We start from the raw sequence: 16824 nt of genomic DNA, 5'->3' as shown, positions 1-16824 counted from the left end.
CCCACCACCTTCTGGCCTGGGCCACTGCAGACATGTGGCTGCATTTCCAGAATCAAAGTGAATGTCTGTTCACTTGCTTATCAGTTCAACCTACACAGCTTGGACTGACCTATGAAAACCTAACTGATTCAGGCTTGAGCTTTCTGACTGTCTGTATTTAGCCCTAGAGTCAGGTGAGATAATTAAAGGCAGCACCAAGACTTGGCAAATGCCCCCCACTGAAGCCCAATCCAACTACTCTGGTGGAGTCCCTCCCTCGTAAAGGCTTCGGGACAGCATAGGTCAAAAATTAAATCTGTGGAACTTCAGAGAGTTTGTGACTGATTTTAAATGCAAGTTGGGAAAGAGTGACTCCTGTTACTTCTGCATCCTTGCTCTGCACTGGGGAATAGACAGTGTCTACAGATCTACTGACCTTACTCCCACTTCTTCCCTGCATACCTTTGCTCCATCATCAAATACCTCCTAGATTTGGTGGAGGGAACAAAGAAGGGTTGTTTCGCTACTGAAGGATGAAAAGGTGTTGAGATGCAACTGTTACTGCCACGTCATTCTGATGTGATATAGGTGTAGCAAAACTGCTCTGATTTTAACCCTGCTTTGTTCAGGATCAAAGTTAGATTAATTTTGCTCTCACTTGTATTGCTACAGGATCCTGCATTTGCAACAGGTGGTAACAGCTAATGCAGGCTCCTGTGTAGCAGTTCCTGCTCCCCTTTTACAGTGGGTAAATGGTACATTTGTCCATACCCCCAGAATATACAATAGCTCTGTGGCATGTAGAGTACATGGTCTGTACCTGCAATTCCAGCATGGTGCATTTCTGCTTTACAGCAATTCCTTGACTGGTCCATAATGCCTCCCTTCCCCCAGAGTGACTCTCACCCCACTAAAGTATCACCAGTGCAGTATGTTGCAGCCAGCACCCCCCTCCTCCCCCTCCAACCCCGACACTCCCCTATACCAGAATGGTTTGCTTAGCTGGCTCTCCGCCCACAAGGAATTCCCTCCGAACAGGAGAATCCTTGACTACCCCTGGCCTTCCAGCCCTCTTGCAACAGTGCCACATCAGAGAACAAAATCTCACCCTGGCTCTTTAAACCATGTTTTTTGCCCTTGTGCCAATTAATTAAATCCCTGCAGGGCTTTGTTTTCAAAAAACACTTGCACTGTGTTAATTATTATTAGCAGAATTTCTTTAAAACATTAACTAACCTGCAGCTTTTCAACAGCCAACAATATGCAAAAAGCAGGCTAGCAAAAATGGAAATTTTAGACATTTTGCTCAAAGCTTTCGTGGCAAAAAAAGCTGCAATCACAACCTAGTGCTCACAATGCAATTTATAATAGAGCCACTTTGCATGCATTGCACACCCTTATAATGCAGCAGTTCCTGTATGAATGCCAGGATGGTAGATTAGCAGAGGCTATCTTTGGTGCCAGATTTCTTTAAAGCTAAACAACTACATTTCGACAACATCTTAGCAGAACATATCACAATATCAAAGGAATCAGACTTTTATTAATGAGAGAGCATAAAAGGCTGAATGGAAAACACTACTCCCCAAAACTAACTAGAAGAAAACCAAATTCCAGACTGAATTTTTCGTCTTAATTATGCATGCTCCTGAACCCAAAGAACTGCAGTTCTTACTCCCTTTTCCCATTATGCTGTGGATTCATAATAAACAAGTTCTACAAGATTCAATCAATCTAAATCAAACCAGAACCATCTCCCCACAGCCAAGACTAACCCAGAAAATAGTCCAGTTACAGTAGAATGAAATCCACATTGCTTCTGAAAATGCAGACCTAGTTGGAATTAAATTTTGAGTGCAAGAACTTAGACAAGAAGCAAATTTCAAGAAATAAAGAGTAAATGGGTATCTTCACTGCTATTGGTCTAGGTTTAGCTTCGTTCTAGCAACATGGAAAGTGTTTGGGCTGGTTTCCATTATAAAATAGAAACATTTTATAATGGTTAAATTATGCTTATATATAAAATTGAGTGGCTAAATATGATCTGCAGGGTGGGAGCATGGCCCTAGGTTACTTCAGCAAGATTAGGCAAGAAAACCTTGTTTCTAACCAGGAAGAAATTGCATGAGGTGAGAGGCTGGTTCTGCCATATCACGGAAAGCTTCCCAAGCGGGGGTGGCATTTTCAGATCTGTAAAGGTGCCCTTGGCTTGCTCAGGAGACTGAGTGGCATTGTTGGGTTGACTTAGTATTAATTACATAGTGCATCTGGAAGGCAAGTCTACCTAAATATATTTGTAATAAAAGCACAACTTCCAGGCTTGCTGCTGAGCTAGTAAGATCTCTTGGAGATCCATGCTATGAGTTCCTGATTTACTTACAATCATTAATTACAGATCTCATGTCCTTCCCAATCAGTGGATCATCATAATCACAGAAAGACTGCCCAGTTTAGTTAGAACAGTTCCAAAGATACTGCATGCTTGCTGAAAAGTTACACTTCATTAAATGTACCGCTGCTAGTGAAAGAGTACATTCTGTATAGATTTCAGAGAGGCTTCATCTTTTCAGGACACTACATATAGCTACTAATGTGCAATACACAATAATGGCCTCAATTTGGCACTAGACACAAAGACAGCTAATAGAGAGAGCCTAGGATACTCCAAAAAAGATTTATTGCAGCTTCCATCAGGATCTAGCTAGCTGCCATGTGCCACTACTGGGTCTGCTAAAGAAAAGCAGTATCTTACCCTGATACCATGTACTAATGTATATTAAGTATAATCGTTTGCTTTTGGTAGTAAGGTTCACTCCTTGTTTGTGTTTTTCAGGAAAAGGATAAGCTGTTTCTAAGTTTTGTGGTCCTGAAACCATGTAATACGTGCATCCAACATAAATATTCTTGCAGCATTTAAAAGTACCAAAACTCAAGCACGTTCCAGTCATGGTTGATTTAAACAAGACAATCCGTTTCTCAGGTGCATGAAATCAAACAGCCATTGCTTCACATTAAAGAACCTAGGAAAGTCCACCTCCACTGCCCCTGGGAACAATCCTGAACTCAGCACTCAGACAGTGCAGACTTTGGGACCATTTTTCAAACTTGAAAATGTTTGTATTAAACTGGGAAAAAATACTGGGAGATTGCCTACATTATGCGTGAGGATACAAATAGTTCAACTGAAAGTGAATCTGTTAAAAGTTTGAAATGTTTCCCTGCAGATTTATCCCCAAGATAGTGGTCTGGCTTTCACAGCTCCTCGAGAACTCTGCAAAATATCAGTTGTGTCCTGCAAGGCTATGACAATACACATGACACCACTCTGGGTTTAAACTATGACTCTTACTATTTTTCCCTTCCGATTCAATTGCCCGTTAACCTTTCCATGAGAAATGCAGAGAACTGGACTCTATGGTTGACAAGATCCCTTCCAGTCCCATGTTCCTTCTTGATTTGTAAGCCAACATAAAAACTAGCATGAAAACACCTTGCTTCCACAGCAGCAACCAAAATGCACAGTATTATAAAATTCATTGTAATATAATCCTATCAGTAAACAGACCGTTCCCCATATCATCAATACTTCTCCGTTACCAACTATGGTTGGGCAAAAAATAGAGTTTTCTTAGTGAAAAACGATTTTAAAACATTCATAAATTATTTTGGTTGTAAAATGGGAAAAAAATGTTTCTTTCAACATTTTTTGCAAACATATAATCCTAACTTTTGTAAAAATCTAACTCCCCCTACTTCCCATCTCATCAGAAAGCTTTATATTTGCACTTCCAATCATAGTCCCAAAAACAAGATAATGGCCCCACATCCTCCTTAAATGCATGGTGGAAACAAAAAAGGTGCAACTTTGTCAGATGTCCAACAGGCTTACAAATCTAGGCTGTGCTGAGCCAACAGCTCAATCTCCTTTTTATACTGAGCTCCTGTATGCTTGTTAGCAACTGTTTATTAAATGTTTATAGCCAACTTTTAAAACTAAGAGATGTATTACACAGTTTTGTGGAATATCCCCAAGCCAGACAGGCAGAATTTGTGCTTCGTTGGCTAAAAAACAAAATAAGAAGGTAGGTACGTATGTGAGCACATATAGCACCTGTCATTATATTAGCTTGGAAAACACCCAGATGGTATCATTTCTAAGCAGAACTCCACTGTCAAATGAATTAATGAAATATTCTCTACAGTGTGGTAGTACACAGTTCAGGGGTAGAAAAATTCACCCTTGTCTAAACCACACTGTATTAGCCACTGTCAGAAACAAGATGTCAGACTATGTGGACCACTGAACCATTTTAGTAATCCACATACAAAATCGCGAGCATAGTGCGAGTTCCTATACTCCAAGAAACTGAGGTAAGATGGATCCTGTATTGCTGGGCATTGAAGTGAGGTTCTGAGCCTCACTTTTAATGTTTTAAGAAAAAAAACTTCAAAGTCTATGGCAATGTGAAAGCAGGGTATATCAGCTGCTTCCAAGCAGCTCAGTTAGAAAACAGGACATACGGGATCTGCAAATTAAAATACGAGAGAGACAGTGGGTTAAATGCAACAACAGTTCAGAATCTCAAGCTGGTTCACTAAAAACATTTTGATTTAGGTGCAAATTCACATGTGGCAAAGCACTGATCAAAAAACTGAACTTATGGATATGATATATGGACAACTCCCTCGCTTCTGTTTGTTCTGATCACACTTGCTGATGCTATCTTAGACCTCAGGAGGCTTTTCTTTAATGCTCTGATCCTTCCCATCATTCCCATCCCATCCTGTCACATTTTAGCTCTATTGCCCAAGGACAGGATTTAGGGATCTCGCAGGTTTCCATACCCCATATACCAGCTACAACTGGATTCACTATGCCCACACCTATGCAATGGCAGAAAGGGTGAACCCACAGATTTGCAACCATGCACAGCCACTTGCCCTTCACCTCCCACTGGGGCTTTTATGGCCTTCAGCAGTGGTTCTCAGTCTTATCCGAAGCAAGATCCCCTGCTAAACCAAAGGCACCCCTCAGAAAATGCCAGCCCTTAGCCTTCACTGTTTTTTTTTACAATGGAAAAATAAGAGAGAAATTCTTCTGTTGTAAAGAACTCAGAAAGACCACAGCAGGTCAGCATGTTTTTGACACTTCCTATTTGTTTTTGCATGTCTATTTGAAATCTCTGTGAATCATGTAGAGGCACCCTGGCTCAGGATAATGGCCTGTAGGAATTTTAATTCTGCTTCTGCATCTCTCCTTTCTTTCCTCAAGAACATCCAACTTCACAGGCCTGATACTCAGGCTTGACCGCAAATTGCCCTTTCCTCTATTAATGGGTAGGACAGTACACAGCATAACAAGAATATTTTATATAATTTTCATTAAGCCAAGAAATTATGAAAATGTTAGATAGAAAACTATCCAAGAACCTTGCCTGCCTCTTTATAAATAAAGGATTATTCCCATCAATACTTTATTATTACTTGCAGTTTTAAATTACTCAGGAAACAAGGCTTCAATGGGAAGTTATTCATAACTAATAAACTCTTAGGATGACTTTCTGTGATATTCAGGCTAAATATCTCTTTGTAGAACTATGGTTAGTTATACAACATTGAGCCACTATAACAAATTCCTCCCCATGCAGATGGTTAACACATGTCTAGCTTTTGCCTGGCAACACACTTCTAGCATGTAAACCAGGTGCTAATTTACAACATGATACTGTTTCCAGAGGCTATAAAGGACACTATTAAAAGCTGGCCTGTTGTAAAGCAACTTCAATTGGGCCTAGAAATCAATTAGTAATAGTAGCATTACAGTGATGTTGTAGCCATGATGATCCAGGAATTATGCAAGAGGCAAGGACTTGTAGGATAATAGCTTTTACTGGACAACTTTGTCAAAGCAGAGTGATTTCAATAAATCACCAGGTAGAGCTCACAGTGTTGGTTTTAATGCATAAAGCACCAGCTAGGTTGGGATGCTGTAATCTAAGAGATCACTTCCCTCCTGGCACCAGTTTGCAGCAGCTGAGATCAGTTGGATCCCCTTTGGTACAAAGAGGCATGCTGTTTTCCATGAGGGGTCCTCAGCTTTCCGCCTCAGCCTGCAAAAGTCCAGGTTTATTATTAGCTATGCATGCATGGTGCACGGCTGTCTTGCTTTTTTCAGAGTAAGTGGATGGAAAGGTTTGATGGAAATTCATAAAGTGTATGGAAAGTCCTTTGGACTGTGTAGCTCTATTTATGCCCAGGGCATACAAACAGGCCCCTAGACATTTTTATAAATGGGATAAATAATTAAGACAAAGTTGTGTCTTAATGAATGAGAATCCATAATCTGTGGTAATTGGTAGCTACCCAGGCATATCACACCTCATTACTCTCTTTTTGCAACCAGGGTGATAATAGGGTACTACTACCCTATAATGGGGTGAATTACTGCTACTTTCTGTACCTCGCCAGTTGGGCTGACCAACTTGCTGCTCAGAGAGAAAGCAAGCAAGAACTCAGCTTGGACCCAAGCCCTGGTAATCCATTTAGAGGCATAGGCTGGCTCCTATTACCCTCCTAATCCCCTGGGTAAGCATACAATCAAAAGCACAGTCTAGCCTAAATAAATACAAAATATCAAAGTGATCTGTTCCAGGCCTCTCTACTAATCATGTTTTTCTGCACTTATAGATAGATAACACAGCATTGCAATGAATGCAAAACAGGAAAACAATGAGATTTTTCCTGACCACTGGCTTTATCTTGATTGACAAGGCATAAACATTTAGGAAATGTATGTATCAGCAGTGTGGCTGGGGCTAAAATGCACTAGACAACAATATTTATGGACTGTGATGCAGTCATTGGTATCACAGCCCAAGCTGCAAATTCAGGATTTACTTATGTTGGTTTTGTTTTAGAAATGTTTTTTTTTGTTTGTGAAGAGACAATAATAGGTTCACAAATACTGTCAGTTAATCAAAGAATATTAGGAAATCTCTCCATGGTGTAGCAGGTTTCTGTCGCTTACACTAGTGTTACAGAACAAGAAGAAATGAATAAATGCATTAGGAGACAGCATCATGTCAGGAGTTCTTAGTACTGTAAGCACTGTTCTGGTGCTTTTACCAGATAAACCCCACTAGCGTTCTTTGCAAGCCCTGACAGTAATCAGTTCAGATGAAAATCGCTATGGAGCTGGCTTTCTGCTAAATGGAAATGAATGGCATCTATCAACTATTTCCAGCTTACCAGTAAGTAGAATTTTATTTATTTACAAATCTAAGATGACCAGGATGTACCACTTATTAGGCTCACGCTTACTCTCAGATAGTCATTCTTACTTGTATTCTGACTTTTCTTACTGTAAGTACAACACTTAAAAGCATTAAACACAGATTAAATGTATGGCAAGATTACAAATCAATAATCTCTCAGCTACTTTGTGCCTGCTGCCCAGTAGCTGAATGAAACTTGTGACTCGTCTCAAGCTGAAGCCTTTCTGGGACAGGAGCAAACTTCTGGCTGCGTCAAAAGAAACCAAAGATAGGCAGCAAGAGGTGACAAGAAGCACTAGTCAGGGAAGGGGGAGAAAGCAAGCGTTAGGATAAGGGAATTGAGAAAATTCCCTCCCATCACTCTGCTTGGTAAGCATTCAAGTTAGAAAGCAAAGAACACTGGGATGGTATATTTCTACTATACAAGAGTGTAATTTTGCAAAGACAGATAGTCTTGTATAACAATGTTCTGTGCTGGGTATCAAAAGAAGAGCTCTTAAAAGCAAGACAAAGAAATTAATAACTGCTAAGGAACTGTTTTGTATAAAGAGAAAAAAATTTCTCCCATACAAAATGGAATGTACATCCTAACAATGCTCTCTCATGTATTTTGGCATCTGAAATATAGCAGCTGAACACATACAGATACAATTTCAGCAACATCTTGAAAAAGAAAATGGAGTGATGTGGAAATACAGAAGGAAAGCAAAGAATAAATACGATGCGTCTTCTGTTAGTAATGATGGTGCACATTTGTCTGTCAAGACCATGCAGAGTCTCATTACGCAAGAAATAAACCCTTTGAGACAGCACCTTCACTATATTTTAGTCACAGAAGGAAGCCCCAGTGTCTCTCTTAAGGGATATGACTGAGGAACCCATGGGTTCCATGAAAGACAAGGAGTCCCACATTTCCCTTGTCCTGTTCTGACACTTCATGAAGCCCGGAGGTAGTTTCAGGACTTTGGTGCAAATAGCAGAGCCAGATCTCAGGGCTCTGCCTTATAGCACAATGGAAACCTAAAAATATGGGGAAGGTTGGTATGGATTTGGGGAAGATCCATTTTGCTCTCATTTATACCTGTGTAAACCCAGGGTTTTTGCATGTACTGAAGCAAAGTACATAGAAACAAGTCAAATCTTTTTTTTCAAATTTCAGGTGGCTCCACTGAAGTTAATGGCAAAACTCATATTGATGCAATGGAGCCCAAACTATGGCTCAGGAGTCCAGTGTAAGAAACAAAAAGATGTATAATATGAAACACATGAACAAATACGTATTCTATCTTCTGAAGTACATCTATGGAAATGCAGAGCTTTGTTTCATGATCCATCCATGTGTAAGAAAAAAAGTTCAAAGGAAATCAAACAGTTAAACTGTCCTGTCACTATTTTAAGAATGTCACTAACCAAGAACTTTCCATTATTTCCTTTTACTGCAAACTTACACTCAATCACTTGAAGCTAACATTTGACATGTAAAAGCCATAATAGCTGTAGTACTTGTATAGTGCTTTATACATAGAACAAAGAACACTGTTTTCAACTATTTTTTTCCAACTATCTATCATGTATTTCTTATAGTTCACTGAGGAAAGGTTCTAATAGCACTTGAGTTTGCTGCATGACATTTTCCACTACTTTAAATCTAGTTCCTTCACCTACAATGCGATAAGCTTTCATATGAAGGTTACAAAGAGGACTTCTTTGGATACTGAACAATTTCTATCGTCAGGTGATACTGAACGACTTCTATTAAGTGTGCACATGCATCTATGTATGAATATCGTACTTTACAACATAGCATCGTTGTAACACTAATTGCCTGATAAGAATGGTAATTAGGAACAGGTTCTGTTCTTGGTAATCCTCTGGCCACCAAGAGAAGAATTAGTCTTCTTAATTATTTGTGAAGTATTGTGTACATGTATGGCACTACATAAAGAAAGATCCAAAGCCTGTAAAGTCCATACACGGTTGAAAGGATTCTCTCCAAATTCCACACAATTAGCATGAGTAAACAGGTCTTAATGCAAAAGGTTCAAAAGATTAGGGAATCCTCCTCTCTGGATATAGTAGTTGATCTACTCTGCTGCCCCATCTGGTTCACTCTTTTAGGGAAGGGCAATTTTCAAGAAATCTGTGTACCAGCAAAAAATAAAAGTAGCTCATTTTGGCTCTTCACCTGGCTGGCCTTCATCTGCTACTCCACAAATCCTGATATGGATTTGAACTAAACCAGTTCAAATAAAGTATACCGTCTCCAGCCAACTTTGCAGAATCTGAAGATGATCAAGCTTTCCTTTTTTTTGTTCAGTCCTCAGGGATTATTGACTTCTCAAACATCTGCCTGAGTGAAAGATTGAACAAAGGCTTCAAGGTTTGGTGCAGAAACAAGAAACATGAGCTTTTCTTTAGCCAAAAAGCAAAGCCAGTGGACTTGATTTCCCACAACCCCGCATCTAATTAAGTCACTTACAGGCAGGGGAAACCAAGTGAAAATACCACCGAAACGGATCCATAGGGTGAAATAATGACCCCATTTGAATTAATGGAAAGAGTCCCATTGACTTCAGTAGAGCCCTGATTTAACCTCCACTGTAATTCCTTAATGACAGGCTAATAAACTGAAGTTTCATGCAATCCTGTATTCCCCGGGGACAAGATTGCCCCAAGCACAGTGAAATACTGCCACAAGGCTGCCACTTGCATAGCTCCCTCACAAGCTTTGTTGCTGAGTGGGAGAAGGCAGACCTGAGGAGGGTGGCAACTCATAACATGACAACAATTTAGGGCAGCGCTTTGGACAGCAAGGCACCAATGTAGGCTTCCAGAGCTGTCTATGCTATGCTGGATACCTCCCTAGCTTCTGAACAGCCCAGGATCATAATAGCACAGGTGCTTAAAAGGCACATTATATCCCCAAGCCTCTCCTGGGGTATCAGTTCAGTGCTGGATGTAGGCTATAAGGCAAGCTATTAGAAGTGCAGTACAGATCCTTCACACAATGTTTGTACACATTCAGTATAGATGCAACTGAGTACACTAGGTTCGGGGCAGTGGAAAACCCTGGCAAAAACTTGATTGATTCCCCTTATAAATCTAAAATATGCTGTGACATTCAAAGGCAATTCATAAATATTATGCTGCCATGGAGCAATAACACGACATACCAATACATTCATCATCCTGAATTAGGAAATTAGCTTCATACTCCCACATATACATAGTAAACATACTTCACATGTTTTTAATGGCTTTTTTAAATGTAAATATACTTGCATGTAGAAACTTCACTTATCTGTGCCCTATTTCTTTCAGGTTAGTAACATACAGTTACCTGAACAGCAGTTAATTACAGAAACCTATTCTGATGCAGGAACAAATATTGAATTCAACATCAACTGCCTGCTGCCTACCCTTTCCTCCCAAAATGCATAATACTAGCCATGTAATATCTAAAATACCACACAAGGCATATTTTAGAGCCTCATCTAAACAAAGAAGCTTGTGTGACAACTTCAGAGCAAAGAATGTCCAAATATGGCTGAGATTTAAGTACCCTGAGAATTAACTGCTCTTCACAAATTCACTGAAGTTTATAAATCCACATTAACCAAGTATTAGAAAACAGAAACAACAGGAAGAGAAAGTGATTCAACTCATTTTCCTGTACCATTCTCTAAAGCTGTTGCGTTATAAACATCCTCAATATCTTGGATGCTGGAGGCGTCTGTTGAATCTTGATCGTTGACTACAATTCCTACTGAAGAAAGGCTAGAAATGAAGGAGTGCATCTTTTTTGCATATATATCCCTAATGTTAAAATAAGGTAGCTCATTACATTTCTCTTTACGGTCATTGTTGCATTGGTCTGCATCAATATCCTTTTGTTTCTGATAATATTTGGAGAACTTATTGAAAATTATGGTGATTGGCAGAGCCACTACTAATATTCCACAGATAATGCAGACACTGCCAAGAAGCTTTCCAGGTAGGGTGACTGGGAAAGTGTCCCCATAACCAACAGTGGTCATGCTAATAGTAGCCCACCACCAGCACACTGGTATGCTGTGCAATTCTGATTCTTCATCGTCTTTTTCCACAGAGTAGACAAGAACTGAAAAAATAGAAATCCCAACAGACAGGAATAAAAGCAGAAGTCCAACTTCATGGTAACTGTGCCTCAGAGTGGCTCCTAAAGACCGCAGTCCTACAGAGTGCCTTGCCAGTTTCAGGATGCGAAATATCCTCATTAGCCGTAAGATTTGAACCACCTTCCCCATGTTCTCAATATCTTCACTTTCTTCTTCTTTTGTGTCCACTGCCAACGTGGCATAAAACGGAATAATAGAGACAAAATCAATTATGTTCAGTGGATTTTTCCAGAATTTCTTTTGACTTGGAGCTGCAATAAGTCTTATCACTAACTCACCCGTGAACCAGACGATACATACAATCTCCACTGCTTCCAGAACCGGGTCTTCAATCTCTCTTTCATTGGCATCTAGTCTTTGGAACTCGGGCATGCTATGGATGCACATGGCTATAATTGATGCTAGGACTACGCTCAGAGAGGAAATGGCAATTAACTTGGCAGATAAGGAGTATGCAGGATTTTCCATTCTAACCCATATTTTTTTTCGTATTTCACCAAAACACAGGTTATCAAACTTCTCAAGTTCTTTATCAAATATGGATGATTCTTCATTGGAAGAGTCCATACTTCTATCATTGCTTTTCTGATCCCATTCCTTATCTGGACCTTCTTCCTTCCTTTCTTGGTACCTATTGCTGCAGCAGGAATCAATAAATAGCTCATTTATCCCCCAATATTCTATTTCCTGGCAAAAGGAAAAGATACAAAGTTCTTCCATCACATGAAGTTTACCTGTATAGTAAAAATTCAAAACATATCTAAATAAGGAAGGGTTTCTATCAAAGTAATATTCCTTGTCTGCATCACTGTAGTCATCGCACAGTTCCAGTATAGCCTCTTCAGAATGGCACTTGAGCAGTTTCCCAAGTCTGGTATGGGGAAATCGGAGCAAAGTACTTTGATCAACTGATTGCTTAAAGCCGCCCACATTCAGGTTAATAAGTTCCTCATCTTTCCCAGGTCTATGAAAAAATTCACCATAAACCATTTTGAGCACAGTAGTTCTGTTTCCAGCTTCCACGGTACTAACCCAAAAGACTACATTGAACCTAGAAGAATACAAGATATCATTAGACAATTTAATTCAGTTTTGTTCCTGCTGCAATTATTTTTAATTTGCAGTTACTGAGAAATGCTATATTAAAAACAAGAAAGAAATTAAATGACAAATACACTGTTAAACATTTCCACTAAAGTAGATTCAAATTAGTTTGATGGTTTATTAAGTCAGCATTAGCAAATTTGAATAAAATAGATTTTGGTCTCAACATTCATCCTTAATTTCTTCTGATGGAAGGATGGCTAATTTATTAATCTAGTCTCCGAGTAGCATCATATTTCAATTAAAATTTTTTTCCAAAATTACAAGTTTCTTGAGAAAGTTTGGCTGCAATGGACAAAGACATCTTAAGAATAAATTTAAAAAAAATACTGTCAGGCAAGTATTTAGGGCCAGCTTTGAAGTGAAATAATTTTACACCAGCTGAGAATTTGGCATGCATTCTTTTCAGTGTTAACTGCATGCCACATGCATGCAGATATTTGTTTCATGATGCCAACCGCTACCCCAGAAGAGCATTCTGATTCATGTTGCTTGTTGACTGAAAATGTTTCAAATGTCTGTTTAAAAACAGCTTTGTTTCATTTTCTTGTCCTGCCCCTAGAGACCAACTCCAGATTTCGATAGCTGCATTCGTGAAGATTTGCCCCAAAGCATTCTGCTACCCGCTTTACTACTCACCTGAAGAAATAAAAGTTCCTCCTTAAAACCTTCACCAGTTCCAGAAGCTCTTCCTACTCTGCCACAGCATGTCAACAAGTACTCTGGTATTGATAATAAGTTGGTATTGAAATGTCATTTCTGGATATTGTCGCTTCCAGAGATGGTACTTCCAGAAATATTTTGTCTCAGCAAGTAAAAGTGAGTACCTGCAGACAGATAAGAAAGGGGAATTTTAATATCTGCACATTTTCACCATAAATAGAAAATTCAAGTTAAGTCAGATATAAATGACATCTAATGTTATATTATTTGATAGGTCCTTTGACTGCTTCAGGAATGATTATCCCTACTTTTCACCATTACTAACAACTCTGCTTTAGAGTCAGTATCAGCTCTCCTAATATTGCCTTGTGATTTTACAACTTCTAATCACTGAGAGAGCAAAAAAACTATGAGAGCATAAGATCTATGAGACTTAAGGCATTTGCTTCTTGTATGTCTATTTAATTTGTTTCAATTTAATTAGGATGTCAATAAATTCTAAGTGCCACAAGAGAGCAGGTACAGCTCTGCTTTGTTAGTGTACAAAGTGTATTACTATGCAGATCATGCCCTCTAAATGAATTGTTCTGGGTTTCCTTAATAGCTTGGAGGAAAAAAACAAGTGGTCAAATTCTCCTGAATGACTTCTCTTTCTCCTTTGTCTCTCCCCTGGAACTTCCGCAAGGGTACCAGTTATTACCAGTTCTGAGTGGTGGATTAAGTTTTGGGCATTAGAGCCAACTTCGTCTGAGTAATGTTCTAGGCATTGGCCTCATGGGTCTAAGTGCTGTGTTAATGCTGAGCTAGGGGGCACTGGCTCATTTAACAGGGGTTAGTGAAAGACCTGCGAAGAACTAAAGACTGTTATCAACTAGACTAGATTCAACCCAGTGACCTGTTTGTACCTGGAGACTAATCCCCCTGAGCCATCCTGGCACCCTTTTCCCTATATTTGAAAATAGAAATGTATTCTTTGGGCGGGGGGCTGGATTCAATCTTCCAAGGTCCCTTCCTGCCCTAATGTCAATGAAAATTTTATTACTATAATCCTAGTTGAAGGGAGGGGATGCAAGGACTCTAGAGGATGGGGAGAAAAGAGTTAATGAAAGAAAGAGCCAATTCCTGGGGCCATTTAGGAGACCGTCATAATGGGACATCAATATTATGTCCTTGTCACTCCCAATCAGGGCTCTATGGGTCACTCAAAAGGCTTCTGTATGTAGTTTGCAAATCCACTTTCTTACATACCTCAATCCAATCCAGAGCTGAATTTCTAACCAGTCACAATCCAGGACTCTAGCCTGACAGACATCATGGAAACGGGGCTCCTTTATAGTTACTCCCCACATTGTTTCCCAAATAGAAAAATCCTGTCTTACAGTCCACCCTGCTCAACACTTCACCCAGTGAGTGGATCAGAGGGTGAAGAAATCATTCTCAGTAGCTCTCGCTGCCACTCAGAGCAGGGGCTCTAGATGGGGAGTGGGAGGGGGCAAGACCGGTTGCATTAGACCAGGGGTGGGCAATTATTTTGGGCGGAGGGCTGTTTACTGAGCTTTGGCAAGCCATCAGGGGCCGCATGACAGGCAGCCAGAGGCAGATTAATATTAATTTTCTAAATTTTTTAGGGGTCCTGCGGGTCAGATTAAATGTACTGGGGGCCGCATCCAGCCTGCAGGCCGCATTTTGCCCACCCCTGCATTAGACTGCAATTCTAGCTCCATAGCATTCGGGGATGGAGGAAAACAGCAACTTCATACACCCCAGGCAATTATGCACAGAAAAATTCAAGATTATAAGCAATTAATTACTTTTATTTTGTTCACAAATTAAATTAAACATAACACTATTTCAACCTTCTTTAGAAATATATGCAGGTACTTGTGTGTCGGGGGGGTGTAGTTCGGGGGCTGGGGTGTGTGGAAGTGTGTGAGAAGTGGGTTGTGAAGGGGTGAGAGTATGTGTGGGGTTTGTGGGTGGATGTGGATATGGGTGTGTGGGAGGTTTGTGGGGGGGGCATGTACAGCCCCCCCACCACACAACCCCTCCAGCAGAGCCCCAAAGGAACATGCCCCCACCTACCACATGCCCCCCACATACAGTCCTGACACCACACGCACCCCCAGCACAGCACCCACTGTCACACGTGTCCCGCCCATACACAGCCACCATGTGCCACATGCCTCACCCTCTGCGCACAGCCCCTGGGACACTCCTGGCTGCAGCAGGCAGAGCCCCATGGTGCCACGTGGCTCTGGCAAATCCCAGGGGCTGAATGGAGCAGCCCAACCTGGCCACCTGGTGTGCACCTTCAAGCCAGACCAGGCTTGCTCCATGCCAGAACGTGAGGCTCGCAGCACTGCAGGCAGGAGTCACATGCAGCCCCCAAGATTCGTGAGAGCCATACACCACTGGGGACTGTGCCTCAGCCAGGAACACCCAGTGGACCTGCCACCTGCTGCTGCTGCTGCCACCATGGTGGGAACTGTGCAGCGTAGAATGTGGGGCATGTGGCAGGCAGGCCCACACACACCCCTATACCTACCCCCCATCCTGCAGTCAGGGACTCTCCTTCCCACTCACCAGCCACCCCAGAGAAATACTCGATATTACATGATTTTGTGTAGTTATACATTTTCTGTGCAAAATTACACAGGTGCATAATTGTGTAATTCCCTGGGGTGTAACTTCAGGCCACACTGTCCTACAAGGTTTGAAGCACCACACTAACCTATTTAACAATTTCTTTGCCTCCATTTTCCTGGGCAGGGGCCGGATCAGCCCCCTCACCGGGACGCCCATAGGCCCCAGGGGAGGCACACTCAGGTCTAGGATCAGTGAGGATCTAGTCAGGGAACTTCTGGAGGGACTGCACATATCTAAATCAGCTGTTCCTGATGATCTCCACCCCAGAGCGCTGAGAGAATTAGCAGAGGTCATTGCAGGACCCCTGGCACAGCTTTACGAGCAATCATGGTACTCTGGTGTGGTGCCAGAGGACTGGAAAAGGGCCAATGTGGTTCCCATTTTCAAAAAAGGGAGAAAGAAAGACCCAGAAAACTATAGGCCAGTTACTCTTGCCTCGATCCTGGGGAAGCTTTTTGAGAGAATTATCCTGGTGCATGTCCGCAAGGGGCCAGCAGGGGAGATTATGCTTATGGCAACCAACACGGGTTCATTAGAGGCAGGTCCTGTCAAACCAACCTGGTGGCCTTCTATGACCAGGTCACAAAATCCTTAGACACAGGGGTAGCAGTGGACATAGTTTCTGGACTTGAGGAAGGCCTTCGACATGGTCTCTCACCCAGTTGTCATTAAAAACTAGGGAACTGTGGCATCAACACCTACACAGTCAAATGGGTCACTAACTGGCTGGAGGGCTGCACCCAAAGAGTGGTGGTGGATGGGCCCTATTCGACCTGGTGGGATGTGGGTAGTGGGGTCCCCCAGGGCTCGGTCCTCGGGCCTGCACTGTTCAACATCTTCATCAGCGACTTGGATGAGGGGGTAAGAAGTACCCTGTTCAAATTCACAGATGACACTAAGATGCAGGGGGAAGTGGGCACTCTAGAAGGCAGGAATAAGCTGCAGTCAGACCTAGACAGGTTACAGGGGTGGTCAGATGAGAACAGGATGGGTTTCAACAC

The 16824-nt window shown here is 41.4% G+C and overlaps 1 protein-coding gene across 1 annotated transcript in view; it reads right to left on the bottom strand.

Annotated features, from left to right (window-relative positions):
* Positions 1–13338, bottom strand: part of KCNS3 (potassium voltage-gated channel modifier subfamily S member 3) — a 40661-nt gene extending 27323 nt beyond the window's left edge. Inside the window, exons 1-2 of the mRNA XM_019520787.1 lie at positions 13154–13338; positions 10930–12461 (exon numbers count right to left, since the gene is read on the bottom strand). Of these exons, the coding sequence (XP_019376332.1) occupies positions 10930–12400 (1471 nt within the window). The 5' untranslated portion in view covers positions 12401–12461; positions 13154–13338. The remainder of the gene's footprint in view (positions 1–10929; positions 12462–13153) is intronic.
* Positions 13339–16824: the final 3486 nt, after the last annotated feature.

The sequence above is a fragment of the Gavialis gangeticus genome, unplaced genomic scaffold (genome assembly GCF_001723915.1).
Source record: "Gavialis gangeticus isolate Ggan-Ray unplaced genomic scaffold, GavGan_comp1, whole genome shotgun sequence".
NCBI lineage: Eukaryota > Metazoa > Chordata > Crocodylia > Gavialidae > Gavialis > Gavialis gangeticus.
Note: the sequence above shows the minus strand (reverse complement) of the source record. Positions and strands in the feature narration are given on the sequence as shown.